This window comes from Alternaria burnsii (assembly GCF_013036055.1).
Source record: "Alternaria burnsii strain CBS107.38 chromosome Unknown 753, whole genome shotgun sequence".
NCBI classification, from domain to species: Eukaryota; Fungi; Ascomycota; class Dothideomycetes; order Pleosporales; family Pleosporaceae; genus Alternaria; species Alternaria burnsii.
In genome coordinates this window covers 1,012,812-1,028,534 of record NW_024066118.1, presented here as the reverse complement: position 1 = coordinate 1,028,534, position 15,723 = coordinate 1,012,812, and the positions used below count along the sequence as shown (strand labels likewise).

The window sequence follows — 15,723 nt, the reverse complement described above, 5'->3', positions numbered from 1 at the left end:
GCGGATTGGTGGAGGGACTACAGCGAACCTTATGGCCGTGCGGCACGTCCTGCGGTTGAAGGACGTCACCCGGCAAGGCTCGAGGCGCCCCAGAGGACGCCTCAATTGACGACGACGAGCAGAGGGTGACGATGAAGACACGAGTTTGTTTTTACTTTATTCTTATTTCATTGTAGGGCAGACGTCACAACGCCGAAGCCCCGTCTATACTTTTGCGAAATACCCGCGGGCAAATCGCCCAATCATGGAAATCACCACCCAAATCCATCCCATTGTATATACGGATGCTTACTTGCTCGACCATCAAATGCAACAAACAGTGATGACGCGAGCTATGTAAAAACGGCCTCAAACGCGCATAAAGCGAATGGTTCGGGCCAGGTCATGGAATATACACAGGCGACCGAAGGTCAAAAAGGGTAGTCGTGAAGACTAAAAGAAGGTAGGAATAGAGATCGCCTAGGCGTTGGTATCATCGCGCACCAGCAGCGTCATCAGTCATGGCGTCATCAAAAGCAACAGCAGCTGCAAGAGCTTGCTGTTCCTTCGCAGGCGTCTAAAACCAACCGTTGTTGGCATAAGAAGATAGATCAAAATTGTTCATCGCGTTGAAAGCACCATTGGTCTGATCTAAAGGCCATGGGTCCATGGGAACAACATCTTCGAAATTGCTAGGCATCGAGATTGCGGCTGTGTCGGCAAAGTCAGATGAGGCGGTACTCGTCATAGTTGCTGGCGCAGCAGTAATGCTCTTGGCATAGATAGGATCGAAGCTGATCATACTGGACATGGGCGCTGCAGTAGTCATTGGCAACCCGTTCATAAGTTCACTCGGGACGGCAGTGCTAAACCGATACGCAGGAGTATCTTCCCAGAAAAGCGACTCGCTGGCGGCCGACTGAGGAGCCTTGTTGAAGTCCAGATCACCGAAGAGGGCAGGCTCTCCGATTTCTGAGTGCGCAGACGAAGCTACAGTGAGACCAGGGCCGCTCTGTTTTGATTCGCCGCTGTGTGAAATCGGCTGAGCCAACTCGTCGTTGAATTTGCTCGGGTCCAGTGGAAGATCAGTAGCAGACCAGACGTGGTCAAACCCAGCGGATGCTGTTAGCCAGTCGTTATCCATGTTTGGCAGACAATCTTGCGACGGCGAAGTGGACAAGCTACCCAGACCGAATGTGCTGTTCACTGGTGTCACGGTGTCGGCGATCCAAGGCCACTGCTGGGTTGAAAACGTGTCGCTTACGTTGCTGTTGGGAGACTCGCCCTCCTGTCCAAAGACACCAGGTTGACTACTGAACATGTCGTTGAAAGCGAAAGTGTCGAGGCTACCACCAACGTTTGGAGTCGTAGGCTTGTTGGAACATCGCTGAGTAGATCCAAACATGGTGTGGAAGTCGTTGTTCGATAACGAAAGCGTGTCCATGGAGCGTGTAGTAGTCGGCTCTGGCTTGCTGCGAGCAGTCTTGTCTTGCGAGAGAGCAGAAAAGGCGGCATGGCCATGTAACGTATGCGGACGAGGGATCTTGTACGGCAGACCGGAGACGTGGGCAGAGTTGTTGTTGCGATGACAAGGCTTGTGGTGGCCGTTTGCGAAGACGGTCAAGTGGCTTTCCGAATGCGTCGCAGTCAACTTGGGTTTCGCGCGAGCATCGTGGAGTGTCTGCCGGGTGGTGTCGACCTTGAGCTCAACGTCTTCGTTCTTGGTACCACATAAGCACTTTGCGCCTGAATGGCACTGGCAGCGGTTGTCGTGAGCTAAAGTAACGTCAGAATTGTCAGGGACGGCCAAGCCAGCTATGAGCTCACTCTTCGCGTCGCCTTTGTCCTTGTGCAAGTCCTTGTCCTTCTTGTCGCCACAATCGCACTTGGCATGGTGGGACTTGGACTTGCGCGCACCGCGACAGTGTTCGCATTGCTTGACGGGACGACCTTTGGGGTTAATGTGGTGCAGATCGCGATCTTCAGGACAATATTAGCACTGGAACGTGGTCAAGTGTCGCACTGTGCGAGCGACATACCAGTGTGGTTGCAACCGCTCACTCGATGGCCCTTGATGCAGGACGAGCAAGCCCATTTCTCGCCATCGATAACAGGCATACCGGGGCGATAACGGCCGAGTGCGGTCGTCGCAGCTGGCTACGAGCAGCTGAGTGGGAGCGTTCCAGGGAGCCAACGGGCTAGAGAGGACGAAACAGGACGGAAATAAAGCCACACGCGGGGCGTGAGCGAATGGATAAAGATACAGGGAAGAATAGTAGGGTTGAGAATATGCTAGTTCAAACGCCAGAGGGTATCTTGGTCAATGGTATGCTGGATTGGGACCGTGAACGCCGTGGAAGAAACCGAGGACGACAGGATGAGTGGAGAGTTTGGTGAGGATCAAAGGGGAACCGAGCGCAAGAGGCGCTGGCCGAAAGCGTTAGACGGAGCTCCTTGGGTACGACCAGACCAGTATACTACGTGGTGTTGTGCGGGTGAGGTAGTGATGAGAGGGAAGAGAGCGAGCGGGAGGAACAGGTTAAGAGGAAGGCACACGGCGCTGCGGTGCGTGTAATTGGCTGTGGAGCTTAGCGTCATCGGCAAGTGCGCTCAGACCTCGACGCTCGAATCTGCAAGCGCGATCAGCCATCATGACGGCGGGCAATGCTGGTCCCATCGGGTTAGCGCTCGAATCCCACACTTGCATGCAAGCCAGCAGCACCCTCTCACCGCATAAATCCTACCCTCCGCAAGCCCGCTGCCGTCCTGACCATGATGACCCGCAGGCTTTTTAGACGGTCCACACCGCGACGACGCGAGGCCTGCGACGGACGCTGCTCCTCTCCTCTTTGCTGTGCTGGCCTCGCCAGCCCGCCTCTAATAATGCGGGACTCCACGCACGGCATGTTTCAATTGCGGCCGCGATTCGCTTGTCGAGTCAGCGTGTTTCTCTTGCCGCGACGGCCGTAACTCAAAGCATCCGTCGCCCGTTGCCAAGTGGAGATCATCTGTATTGTCTGCGTCGATAGCGTCCAGCACATATAGAACCGGAAGCAAGCCTATCCATTACTTTCAGGTACATTGTCCGCTTGTATATTTCGCCTCAAAAGGCCCGGTCGCAGAGAGCGCTAGGGTGGGTGTTGAACACCAAGCAATGGAACTGTGGGAGGACCGCAAAGTAAATATTAGATCCAACACAGTGTCCAGACCTAAGAACCGCTGGGCATAGGGTTGGCATGATGTTTTTGAAACGGAACCCCATAGTCTTCTCCGTGGGGTATGGTACTTTGTCGGTGTATCGCACTGCTCTTGGTGATCTCGCCCTCGACCCGATGCTGCAGCCAGCCGTCGCCGAAAGTATTCATAGCACGTGTCGTAGGACTCTAGGGCCGCTGATCTGCGAAAGCCTCCTCAGGGGAGTAATCACCGGGTCTGACATGAGGTTATTTCGGTGTCAGCATTATACACTGAAAAGGATACATTAGCCTGATCATGGAGGTTTTGGTAAAAAAAGCTGTGGTGCAGACGTCCAGCGCATGAATGCAGTGATTCTAGAAGTCTGCACCCCTCAACAGTTTTGGTCAAGATACCGTCTTTTACAAATATGCACAAGTTCACTAGGAACTTCCCGGACAGGAGTTAACCGTAGGGTGCAGGTGTTTGAAGTCGGCACAGAGCATATGCACGTGGGAACCAGCGCAAGGTAGACGAACGTGATCGATGCTGTGCAGCGACACTGCAAGACGATTACAGAAATCTAATTAACCCAGTAGTTCACTAATAGTGGCAATGACAGCAGCCGTTGCAGCGTGTGGGCACTTCTGATGATGGCTGTGCATGGTGCTCCCACTGGCCGTCCCGGAAGCGCGTACGGTGGAAGAGATAATCCGAACAGCGACCACGTCGTCACCGGCCAGTCAGTAGCTCCCGATCAACGCTGCAAGTAGTAGACATTTCGGTGTCTCAGTAAACCTACAACCACCATAATGTTGTTGTCGCATTCACCCAAGTCCACCATGATCTGCTCTCTCTTGCCATGGTCCACGCTAGCGCAAAAATCGCAAAGCTCGCACAACCCTCTTCGTCGGCCTCTTACACAACACGCTCCTCGCGCCTTACAACATCGAACCTCTCGCGCGATCGCGCAACAACGTTGAACCGGCGCTCTGGATAACTTCTCATCGACTGCTTTCTTGTTGTCCTGGAAACGACGCGCTGAGAAATGGCTGGCTACGCGGATCCCGACACGCAAATGGGCGGAGGACCAGGTCAATACGCAAATCAGAATGGCACACCACCGGCGCAGCAACACCAATTGACGGACCCTGAACTGCGCCTACAAGAGAACCTACAGCAGCTGCGCGAGGGTGGGGACATGATGCATCCAGCCGGTCCGCAGCAACCGCAGTACCAACAGATGGCTCACATAGGACCCGCCATGGGCGCGCATCAGCACTTCGCAGGACCGACACGCCCAACGCATTCTCCACAACAAATGGCGCAACACGTCATGAACATGGAGAGACATCACGATCCGTATGATCCCAACGACCCGAATCGCAAACGATCCAAGGTGTCGCGTGCCTGCGACGAATGCCGAAGGAAGAAGGTATGCGATGCCTCTTCTTCCCATACGAACATCGCTTACGGTGTGTAGATTCGATGCGACGCAACCAGTGAGAACGGCCCGGAAGCTTGCTCTAGTTGTAAAAGAACCGGCGCGCGCTGTCAGTTCAGCCGTCAACCCATGAAGCGCGGACCTAGCAAAGGGTATGTCATCTTGTTCTCTCAACTTGGTACGCATGCTCACACTGTTCAGTTACATCAAGGAGCTAGCCGACCGACTCAATTCGCTCGAAAGCCAGATACATCATCCTCCTGCCCAGTCACACAACTTCGACTTTGGGACCCTAGGTGACCAGTCGTTCCCCGACACACAGAGCCCACCGCAATTCAAGCGCCAGCGAACTCACTCGATGACGGATGGATTCCACGACGCTTTCAGCCGACCCAACTGGACCGTTCAGGACCGCGGGAACAGCGGATCTGTAGACCCACATGGTCTGCCTATGCTAGCAGACCAAGAATCATCGCTAAACGGCAATCGTCGTACTTCGTTTGGAGACATGAGTCTAGGTGGCAGCTTGATCACTGGCTCCCACGAAGAGATTCTCAAAGCGTACGCATACCTGCACCTTGAAATTCTTACCTGGCACTAACTCTTGATTCAGATATTACAACATCATTCACCCCACACTACCTGTCTTACCACATCACGAATCGCAATTAAATCGCCTTACAAACTGTCCGTCGAAGCTACGGGAGGCATTTTTTTTGTCACTAGAAGGCTGCATCCGATCCATTGCCTCGAAGGCTCTGCCGCCTGTCGAGATCAGCCTTAACCAGCTACTACAACAATGCTTTACTTCTGTCGATGCGGCCAACTATTGCCTCCACGACACAGACAGCTCAAGACAGTTTTACAATCATTTGGTGTACTGCCAGTCAATGATTCTGCTTGCTGCAGCGTCTGACAGACCGAGCCCAGGCGTCATAGGCAGCACAACAGGACTGCTGGGCCGCATCTCAGCCTGTATTGCTGACGCAGCGATCAACGACTCGAGGACATTGGCTACAATGAAAGAGCAAGACCTTGAAGTATATCAGACAGCACGTCGCGTGTATTGGACTGCATTAATTCTAGATCGCTTCCATGGCTCTAGTCGATCAAAGGACATGATGATTCGAAGGTATTCTGGGACTCTTTCGCGCGACGACTACACAGCTCTGGGCGAAGTCGGCTACTACCTTGCCCGTAAGTACAAGTTTTTGCGTTTCAGAAGCACTTGACTAACACCTTCCAGGTACTGCCTTAATTGTCGGCCGAATAGCCTACGTGAACCGCGCAGGAAGTGTTCCAAATGTGGAATCATCGGCTCCCTTTGCCTTTTCAGCACTCAAACCTGGGACCGTAGAATCAGAATATCTCAACGGGGCACTAGACGAAGTCAAACAGTCCATCGATCTGACGACCTTGACGCGCAACTCCCCTCCTCACTTGGCGCATCAGTATCTCAGAGTGTTCATCGCGCGGCTTTCGTTGCAAAACATACCTTCTGCGGAAGTTTTCGACGCCACCAAGGAACTGCTCAGTAATTTGACAAGCGGCGCGATAACTCCTTTGCACCACATTTTCGCCGCTCTAGTGGCTACGTCTCTTACCGAACTGGCCGATCGAGCCGAGATGCAAGCTGAGGCAAACGCAAGCATCAAGGAGATGAACGATGCGCTGTCAAACGGTCAGATCATACATCGCAGCTCCGATGGTCTGGGTTGGGAAACAGCGATTGGGGAATTGCTCCAGAAGAAGAAGTCTTCTACCCCCCCTTATACTGGTCCAGAGCAAGCCAGTCCTGCGCTAGAACCCAACATGGCCGGACTGCAACACCTTGCTGCAGCTGCGGTTGGAGAACGTGAATCAACTGGTGATAACCGTCCTGGCAGCTCTTCCCAGCTGAAGGTCGACAATGACCTCTCAGCTGCCATGGCTGCTGCTAATGAGGCAGCCAAGGCGCAAGCCCAGGCGACTGCTGCTGCTGCTCAGGACCTGTTCCACTAAGCAAAACAAAACTATCTTCTTCCTGTAATTGATATACCCCTTTTGTTGTAGCTGGTAGATAGTCTGACGAGACTTGAATCACATTATAATTTTACACATCCTCCAATCGTCACATCGTCTCTAGAGAAGCTTCTGTCACTGAAACAAAGCGTCGTTGCTGAGTTTTTCTTTTTCTTTCTCAAAAACCAAAAAAGGTACACGTGGTTATCTACATCACAATCCTGATGAAATTAACAGGGTATACCTTAGGGTACGTCTCGGTGCTGACATATGCCACCCCCTGCTCCCTTCATCTACGCCGATTGCGACCTCGATCTCACGCAGCACTGTCTCATTCGTTGACCATTACAACCCCCATATCCCGCCTTTCATCGGCATATAACGCTTCATCCTCTTGCTTCAGTCGGTGAAGCATGATCTCCACCTCCGGTAGCAGGATCTTGTCCACGAAAGATTGGAGATCGCCTTCGTGTGTGTCATACCGGGCATCGAAAAGAGGTACCATTTCTTCCAAGATAACCACAAGATGAGCATCTTCTTCCTGAATTCGTCGTGAATCGTCTGGAAGATAGCGCTTCAGAGGTTGACGCGGGAATTCGGATTCGTCAGCTATCAGAATTTTGTTAAGATCGCAGCAAGTATGGCGTATTTCCAACCAGGAGAAGATACAGAGCCGGATGAACTCGGTGACAATCCATCTATTTGCCACCCCCTCGGCCGCTCTTGCTACGAACTGCATTCGCAGTCGTCTATAAGTGTATGTTGGAACAGATCTGCGACGTTGTCTGAAATGCCTTCTGAAATCGCTTGGCCTACGCTTGGGTTGAAGAGGGTAGCTGCTTTTGCGCTGATAAAATGCAAAGTAGTAATCCTCGATCTCGGCCAGCAATCGGTCAGGTCTGCTCCCTTGGAGAGAAACCAATCTACCATTTCGAAGAACTTAGACAACGAATTAAACCAAGGACCGTAATAAGAATAGCATTTTATCGCGATGTGCAATGGCGAGGGAGGGTCGTTCCAGCGGCATTTGATATCCACTTTTGCGATGTCTGTGAAACCGGCGTCGTACAGAGAGTTCAGAGTTGGTAGTGGGTCTTTAACCCCTAAGAAAATGCTGTTGTAGATCATCTCGACGCTGTAAATGTTCTCAAAGGTCGGCCGAAAAGAAGGTAGTGGCTCAAAGCCCTGTTCATCGAGTGCACGTAGTGCACAAGTGGTATGGGTGTCTAGTAAACCTTTTGATCTGATCGCACATTCACACTCGACACCATACAGCTCCAGGGTTTCTTGGATCCAGGATCTCTGCTCGACCAGATTCGTAAGAAGGATCTCTGCCATGTTTGCTTCTGACGTTTCCGAAGCCCATACCAAGGCACTTTGTAGGTTTCCGATATCTGTGAGGTAACCCTTCGTAGCATGTTCGCGTTTTCCAAGCCAGAACTTTACCATCTCTTGATTTCGAGAATATAAAGCTTTGAAGAGAAGGCACCGATAGCCCAAGTCATCCGACCCGTTCCCCCAACCCTCGGGTACTTGTGTTGCATACCTGAAGCCTGTGTCAACAAGGATCTGGCATCCACGTACCCAACCCATCTGAGTTACCAATTTGTAGAGTTCAGACCCTTCTTCCTGCTTCGATACCTCTTCCGGGTGGCCTCTTTGTACAAGTTTACTAAAGTCCGCTTCTGATCTCAACAATGCTGCCACAGTTGCATCACTGCAACCAATGAAGGAGTCCGGAAACTCACTGAATGGAAGTAGGTTCCAAGAGATTATGTAATCAATAGGATAGCTTTTTGGTGATATTTTCAGCCCATGCTGCAAGAGATCGGTGACAAATGGCACATATCGATGATCGAACTTGGAGACCCGCACAACAAAGTCTAAGCATGTACTAAAGACATTCAATTAGTCGTTATCGATTGAATTTATGCATGTAACTTACCGGCCATCGTCATCGGTATCCGATGCATCCGCATAGGACATGTAGCGTAGTAGGTGATCGGCGACCGATCGATATTTATCAATGTCGTACGGGAGAGTACCTATACGGTATCGGAAAGATACTTCCATGCAGAAATACTCTAGATCCTTAGTATCTTTGCAAATGCTGAAATGAGCTAGATCGAAACTTACGTGTAGAAGCGTCGTCCCATTTCTCAAGCGGTCATGCGGTGATGCCTTACGTGTTTGAAATAATTTTACCAGCTCATGAGAGCCATCCATGGGTGAAATGGCGTAACGGTCGTCGTCGTCTAACATCTGATAGATTAGCACGAATGCCGGAGAATTCTCAGTGACTATTCGACATGCCGACAGGTTTGTATTGATCGAAAATGTGCCATTTGCAATCGACAACGTCATGAACACGCGAAGCTTCAACCCAAGGATAAGATAGCACAAAATCATTCCAAAGCTTAACTTTAGGTCGTGGATCCCAGGTATCCAGAGTGGACAACTGGGATCATGGAAGTGCACTTCATTTCGCGACACCACAAACGGTGGTCGCACAAACTGTTTCTTTTGATGGCGTTGGCGGCATGTGCATGAATTAACATAACCTGGCTTCTTTCTCAATTGCAGACGGTTTGGTCGTATTCTTCGCTCGATATTTCGAAAATCCGTGATATCTTCTTCTAGGTCTATTGCAGAAATTGGCAGTAGCGACCCAGAGATAACATGACGTCTTCCGGTTTTGGAACTAATCTGAGAGTGAGAGTCGAATGACGTGTTCTGAGTAGAAGAACGATCATAGTCCTGGAGGAAGAATTGGACTGATCCCTCGTGTCTTCGGTAGCTAGAGACCTCTACGCCTGCATGCTGGCCTATGGTCTGTTCAGCTAGACTTTTGGCGTGTCGCTGCTGATCCAGGATCATCTGAATTCCAGCACTTGTATTGAGGGAGAGCTGATCAAGCTGTGCCTGTAGAGTCGTGAAATATCGTTGCTGCTGATCGCTAGGAAAGGTTAGCTCAGATATCGTTACGACGTATACGGGGAGGTCCAGTACGTTTGCGACGCTAGTAACGCGGTCTGCAGGCTCTGTTGGATGCTAGCCAGAACATCTTTCCAGTACTTGATATCGCTCTCTTTGAAGGGATATGTCAGTCGCTTGATGACGTTCCTAGAACGTGTCCAGAACCTGACAGAGCCTTTCACTGCCGGGGCGTCTCCGAGTCTCGATCTGATCACCTCAACAGCCCGTGCACATTCTTGGATGCTGTTCCTAGTCAATGCGGTGGATGTAGTAGGGTCCAGTCTGCTAACGATGGTCTCCAGATTCTCAAGAAGGCTCACCAGTATGTCCAGTTCGCCGGTGATCTGTTCAGCCTTCCTCCTCGCATCTTTGACGCTGTTGGTGTACGTGTTAAATTTGTCAAACAGCTGAATGGAGAGAGAAATGACACCAAAGATGGTCCCGGCCACTTCGGCCATGAGGGGCGTACGCAAAGTCAGAAGGTGGGATGAAGCGACAACCAGGAAACAGGCAAGATGGTTCTTTCTGCCTGGAGGCGCAGCACGGTTATGCGACCTATCGCAGATGGCCACTCATTGGGGACAACAGTGCGGGGATCGGCTCAGCCTTGGACATTCTCAGCCTTGTGTGCTTTCAGCCTGACTTAGCTACGTGTACGCTGAGGAACTATAAGCCAAGCCAACACGGTCGGCATCAAGGCTCTCTGCCAGGCTGGATACAAACACCAAGATGGTGTGGTGCGAAACGGTAAGGACCGGACTGTACAGCGGATTCCCTCAGCACAAGTGTAAGGGTGACGTCATTCTCCTACACGAACCTCAATTGTGGTGGATAGATAAGTTTCGACGGGGCTCGACAATCTACACCTTGCTTCGTTCTAAAGCTAATCTCATGGTCTTCTTACCATTCCACTAAGATGAAATCGTGTTGTTAATTGCGTTCCGAGGGGGATAGAGCTTACATGGCCACAAATAACCGGGCGGAACAACTCTACTCAAGCGACCGCAATACGATTGGACTGAGAAGTATTCAGGAAAACACAAATTCTGGGGAGCGTCAAAGATCTGAGACGGCTACAACAAACTTCCAATAGTTAGATGCCTAAATCTACAAGTTCAAAATACCCTGGTGAGAAGTAAGGATCCACTACCCGTTGTCGGTTCAAAAAACTTGTAAGTACAAACCTACAGAATGGCACACCACAAAGCACTCCCAATCTACCCCATCCGATCACCTGATACTACCGATCCTTCGTGCTTGATCCCTATCATAACGGACGAGGATGACGACGAAGACGATGCTTGTGAAGACGACACACGAACAGAGCACGACAGCCAATAAATACATCCACCTTTGCTTAACCGACGACAAGTCCGAAGCCATGTCCCTGCTCAATAAGTACTGGGTCGTCGATGTTTGGTCCGTTTGATGAGCTCCCAATGAGCGATCCGGCGGAGTGGCCTCTGTGTTTAATCCAGACTCGATATCGTTGCTTCCATATGTATGGTATACTGAATGAAGGGAAGCGTGGAAGAGGCTAGGAGTAACGGGAAGATATTCGATGTGTGTGGAGAGTGGGTTCGGTCTGTTCTGAACACGTGGTGCAGAAGTAGTGTAGGGAGGCAGATCGGAAGCGGTATAAGGAGGCGGACCTGGAGTGGTGTATGTGGATGGATTGAAAGTGGTGTTGGAAGTTGAATCGAGAATGCTGTAAGATGGTGGGGGATGGTTCGGCTCGTTCATGTTGTTGGTGGACATGGCTGGATTGTAGTTGTATTATGCTTGTGAAGACGCACTTGTTTTTTGTAAGATGTAAGATGTAAAATGAGGAAGATAAAATCGAAAGAGACGATTTATTAAGAAGTCGAATTCCCGTATTGTGGGTTTGCCATATGCTGGTATAGCGTACCGTGGTTGTAACAATCCACCTAGGTATCGCTTATGGCTGCATATGGTAGAGAAGAGGGTCTGGGTCTGACCTACTGGAGTTGATGGATATAATTGTGATAGCATTTTATTGAGAGCTTTACGCCGACGCGCAATGACCGCCATCCACTCTCAGGTCGGCGCCGGTCATGAACCGACTGCCTTCCGCTAATAAGAACACCGCTGGGGCTTTGAAGTCATCTGGTACGCCAAGTTTTCCAAGTAAAGCGCCGGCCATCCATGTCTTCTCTACATCTGGATCCGCTGCGAGGAGTTCGTCGGTCATCGCAGTACGAATGTACTGCGTATCCAATTAGTAAAGTTCCCATATAATGGGATGCGAAAAACCTTACACCTGGCGAAAGCGTGTTCACCCGAATGCCGTATTGACCCCATTCCTGCGCTAGCGAGCGACACATTTGATGCACAGCTGATTTGCTGGCATTGTAGGCTGTGCAGGTGAGACCCTGAGATTGTGGTTAGATCCACTAATGCATCCAGCTGATGGAGAAGTCCTTACCCTGTTCGCAACCTGACCCGACATGCTAGCGATGAGCACAATTGAGCCACCAGTACCCTTTTCTTTCAATATCCTCGCTGCCCTCTTAACCGATATGAACGCGCCTACCACATTCACGCGAAGCATACGCTCAAAGTCCGAGGCTTCATAATCGAGCGCTGGTACCCTTTGTTGGATACCCGCGCATGCGACCATACCGTTGAGTGGTGCACCTCGCTCGTCTCCCTCTTTTGATATCTCCTCTAGAACTTGGGTAACCTCCGCTTCGCTAGTGACGTCGCATCTGCGGTATGTCGCTGAGGTACCGAGTTGGTTGGCAAGCTTCGTCAATGCCTGCCACTCTGTGTTGCTTGGCTCTGGGAGGATGTCCAGACAAGCCGCATGTCCACCAGCTTCTACCACAGCGAAAGCAAGAGTTATTCCGAGTCCACGTCCGCCTCCTGTGATAGCGACTGTCTTTCCTGCGAGCGAGAAGAGTGCTGGTGTTTGTGCCGTCGCTGACGTTGTAGAGGAAGTGAGTGCGCTAGCGACGCTACTGATGGCTGATGGACTCATTTTAGTGTTCGGAGAGTTGGCCTTTTTCGAAATTGAAAGTCGCTGTAGGGGAGGATCTCAATACGGAGTGTTAAGGAACGACAAGGCGACAGCAGCTTCTATGTATGCCGAACCCATGGGGTGCACATCGACGCGTGTGTTCCCCACATCCGATAGTACAGTTCCATTTGTGGAACTGATGGGTTGAGATTTCATTGTCACTGCTTCAACAAGGCGCATGTGTGGACGGATGTTGGTGTTGATGGCTCAATTGCGGGACCGGACTTCGCTCAGGGTTCAGACGTTGCACAGTTTGGCCAAACAAGCAGCACTAACCGCTGCCAAGAAGGCCGAAGTCGTGGGCATGGTGGAGTATCTAGTTGCGCGTGTAGCTGCCGAATCAAGAAAGGTATTCTTTTTAACTGTCGTCGCGCAAGTCGGAACACGAACAGATATCTGAAGCAGATCTCAAAGTTCTTTGCGAGTGTAAATTGTGGATAGAACGAAGACTCTGAGCCTACTTTCTGATTTATTAGGTGTGTGCAGGAATACAACTTTGCTCCTACCTGCTCGAACCTGTGAGTAGAACTGCCGGGCTCTATTCTTTCCTCACTTGTTTCGTACTGACATTTGACAGGCATGCGGCAACGGAATGCAGGGGAATAGGTAGAGTAGGAGCTGCGTGGATTGCTGTACGACTGTTATTCAGTCCTCTTCGTCCCCCGCATACTCACTCCCGAATATACCGCCTGATAACTTCTCAGGGTTCGTCTATCACTGCACTGCACTGCACTGCATCGCATCCCACAGTGCATACCCTCGTACCCTGTACCCCAGTTTCTGAAACCGCCGTGTTGGGTAAGTGATGGAAAACCATCGATTACAGTCAGGATCCGGTGCCCCTCGGTGCCCCTCGCGCCCTTGGCTTGTGCTACTCGATAAATCCTCATTAGGCAAGTTTGGAGAAAACCATCGATTGTCTCTGCCCTTTCGTGCCCTTTTCCACCCAGCCGCAGACTAGCAGATAGCGGTCTGACCAATGATCGCTCAATGCAGCTGTGCCCGCTGTGCCCCTTCATGCAAGCCACATGGAGCTTCAAGTTACTCTATACAGTAAGTTCCGCAGCAACCGTCGATTTACGTGGAGACAGCGACAATGCATAATCGCTCGTTCAAGACAGCCCTGCAGGTCGTGTGTGTTGTCACGTTGTACTGCTGCAGGCGGTGTGCGCGCACGAGACCCATAGCGACGAGGCTGAGTGACGTCTTTCTTCCGCGTGCGCATGAGCTTATCGAGCATACGAGTCGTCTCCGGGACCCGCCGCGTCTGCATCCCACCTTCTCGCAACGACACACCTCTCTCATCATGATACAGCAACCCTAGATCTCTTTTCTTTCCTCTGTTCGCCATTTCCATTGCATTTTAGCGGTTGCTTGTTTACCTGCGCAAACCTCATGTCTTTCTTACGGAACTCGATGCGACGCTTTCGCCGCACCCAGATACATAATGTCGAGACGATTAAATCGCAACCTTTGGCAGAGCTTTCCGGCTCGCTGGGCGACCTCGGAACTCTGTTGCCGCTCATGACTGCGTTGGTCTTGACGAACTCGATATCCTTACCCTCGACTTTACTATTTACCGGAGCGGCAAATATCCTGACAGGCCTTGCGTTCGGGATACCCCTGCCTGTGCAGCCCATGAAAGCTATCGCAGCGGTAGCTATAGCTCGACAGTTTACCATGGAAGAGAACGCCGCCGCAGGTCTTGTTGTTGCGGGCTTAGTAGGCGTGTTCAGTATCCTGGGCCTGATCAACTGGGCGAACCGCGTTACACCTATCCCAGTGGTCAAAGGAATCCAAGTAGGAGCAGGTCTATCGCTGTGCTTGAGCACCGGAACGAAGCTACTTTCCTCACTCGAGTGGACAGGTCCTTGGTGGGGCGATAATCTGTTTGTGGCGGTTGCAGCAGTTGTCCTCTTACTGTTCACGTTCCCGTATCCTAGGGTGCCATATGCTATGATCATCTTCATAGCGGGTATCCTATTATCATTTGCGTCTCCACAAAGCGAAGATGTCCATGTGCCACGTGCCGCGATTCCCATTCTTCATCCCTCTGGCAAGGATTTTGTGAAAGCAACGACAACCGCATCTCTAGGTCAACTACCTCTTACGCTCCTAAATTCTGTCATCGCAGCATCAGCGCTCGCGTCTGACCTCCTGCCTTCCCCACCGTACCCAGCTGCACCTACGGTTACCGAGCTAGGCATTTCCGTCGCTGCGATCAATCTCGTAGGTTGCTGGTTCGGAGCCATGCCCGCCTGTCACGGCTCCGGAGGACTAGCGGGTCAGTTCAGGTTCGGCGCGCGCAGTGGCTCTAGTATCATCTTTCTAGGAATCATCAAATTCGTACTCGGTCTTGTCGCCTTCTGGAAATCATCAGCCATTATTGGTGTGCTTCACAGCATCCCCAAGGCACTACTCGGTGTCTTAGTTCTTGCTGCTGGCGTGGAACTAGCCAAGGTCGGTGAGAGCATCAACACGGACGCTCGCGATCTTCGTGTGTTGGACAGAGACATGACATGGGACGGCAAGAGAGTCAAGGACCTCGATGAGCGGGATAGGAAGGATAGGTGGATGGTCATGCTTGTCACTGTGGCTGCTCTTCTTACCTTCAAGAATGACGCAGTTGGTTTCGTCACTGGACTAGCATGGCACTGGGGCTTTGTGGTTGCGAGAAGGATTGAAGATCGGAGGACTGGACGCACAGAAGGCCATATATGGAGAAGTGTTGGGCATAGCCGGGATGAAGGTGCTGGATTGCTCGCTCATACAGAGTCTGATACTGTTGCTTAGATGAACATTGCCAAGAACGGTGGTCAATTCCACTAGTTGTCTCAAAATAACATAATGCATCCTGGCAGCTGGCTATACTTCACATTCACAAACACATCATGTTAGAGCCCAAGCATTTTGAAGTTCCAGTCATATTCCAGTCATATCAACATAATGGTACGCAAGTTGGCAAGCGGACCATTGTTGGATTAGGTGAGTGTATGTACATACATGTAAGAAGTGAAAAACAAGAAATGCTTGTTGAGTGTGCTCAGCGCTTGAGCGTATGAGAAACAGTAGATCTAAGTCTTGAAAAGGTATAAGGCCGATATCAGCG

At 51.1% G+C, this 15,723-nt stretch overlaps 6 protein-coding genes across 6 annotated transcripts; 2 read left to right on the top strand and 4 right to left on the bottom strand.

Moving 5' to 3' along the window:
* Positions 1-556: 556 nt before the first annotated feature.
* GT037_008444 (uncharacterized protein) lies at positions 557-2,097 on the bottom strand (the record flags this gene model as incomplete). Its single annotated transcript, XM_038933491.1, has 3 exons — positions 557-1,755; positions 1,807-1,959; positions 2,019-2,097. 3 exons carry the CDS (start codon positions 2,095-2,097, stop codon positions 557-559), a joined length of 1,431 nt encoding a protein of 476 aa, XP_038784156.1.
* A 2,104-nt stretch (positions 2,098-4,201) lies between these two features.
* Positions 4,202-6,598, top strand: GT037_008443 (uncharacterized protein; the record flags this gene model as incomplete). Its single annotated transcript, XM_038933490.1, has 5 exons — positions 4,202-4,588; positions 4,637-4,749; positions 4,799-5,158; positions 5,211-5,794; positions 5,844-6,598. 5 exons carry the CDS (start codon positions 4,202-4,204, stop codon positions 6,596-6,598), a joined length of 2,199 nt encoding a protein of 732 aa, XP_038784155.1.
* A 331-nt stretch (positions 6,599-6,929) lies between these two features.
* On the bottom strand, positions 6,930-10,032 carry GT037_008442 (uncharacterized protein; the record flags this gene model as incomplete). Its single annotated transcript, XM_038933489.1, has 6 exons — positions 6,930-7,207; positions 7,333-8,492; positions 8,544-8,680; positions 8,735-8,860; positions 9,155-9,554; positions 9,608-10,032. 6 exons carry the CDS (start codon positions 10,030-10,032, stop codon positions 6,930-6,932), a joined length of 2,526 nt encoding a protein of 841 aa, XP_038784154.1.
* Positions 10,033-10,804: 772 nt separating this feature from the next.
* On the bottom strand, positions 10,805-11,317 carry GT037_008441 (uncharacterized protein; the record flags this gene model as incomplete). Its single annotated transcript, XM_038933488.1, has 1 exon — positions 10,805-11,317. One exon carries the CDS (start codon positions 11,315-11,317, stop codon positions 10,805-10,807), a length of 513 nt encoding a protein of 170 aa, XP_038784153.1.
* A 283-nt stretch (positions 11,318-11,600) lies between these two features.
* On the bottom strand, positions 11,601-12,575 carry GT037_008440 (nadp-dependent mannitol dehydrogenase; the record flags this gene model as incomplete). Its single annotated transcript, XM_038933487.1, has 3 exons — positions 11,601-11,801; positions 11,854-11,967; positions 12,021-12,575. The coding sequence occupies 3 exons, from the start codon at positions 12,573-12,575 to the stop codon at positions 11,601-11,603; spliced, it is 870 nt and encodes a 289-aa protein (XP_038784152.1).
* Positions 12,576-14,009: 1,434 nt separating this feature from the next.
* Positions 14,010-15,407, top strand: GT037_008439 (uncharacterized protein; the record flags this gene model as incomplete). The annotated part of the gene is made up of 1 exon (XM_038933486.1): positions 14,010-15,407. One exon carries the CDS (start codon positions 14,010-14,012, stop codon positions 15,405-15,407), a length of 1,398 nt encoding a protein of 465 aa, XP_038784151.1.
* Between the last annotated feature and the right edge of the window lie 316 nt (positions 15,408-15,723).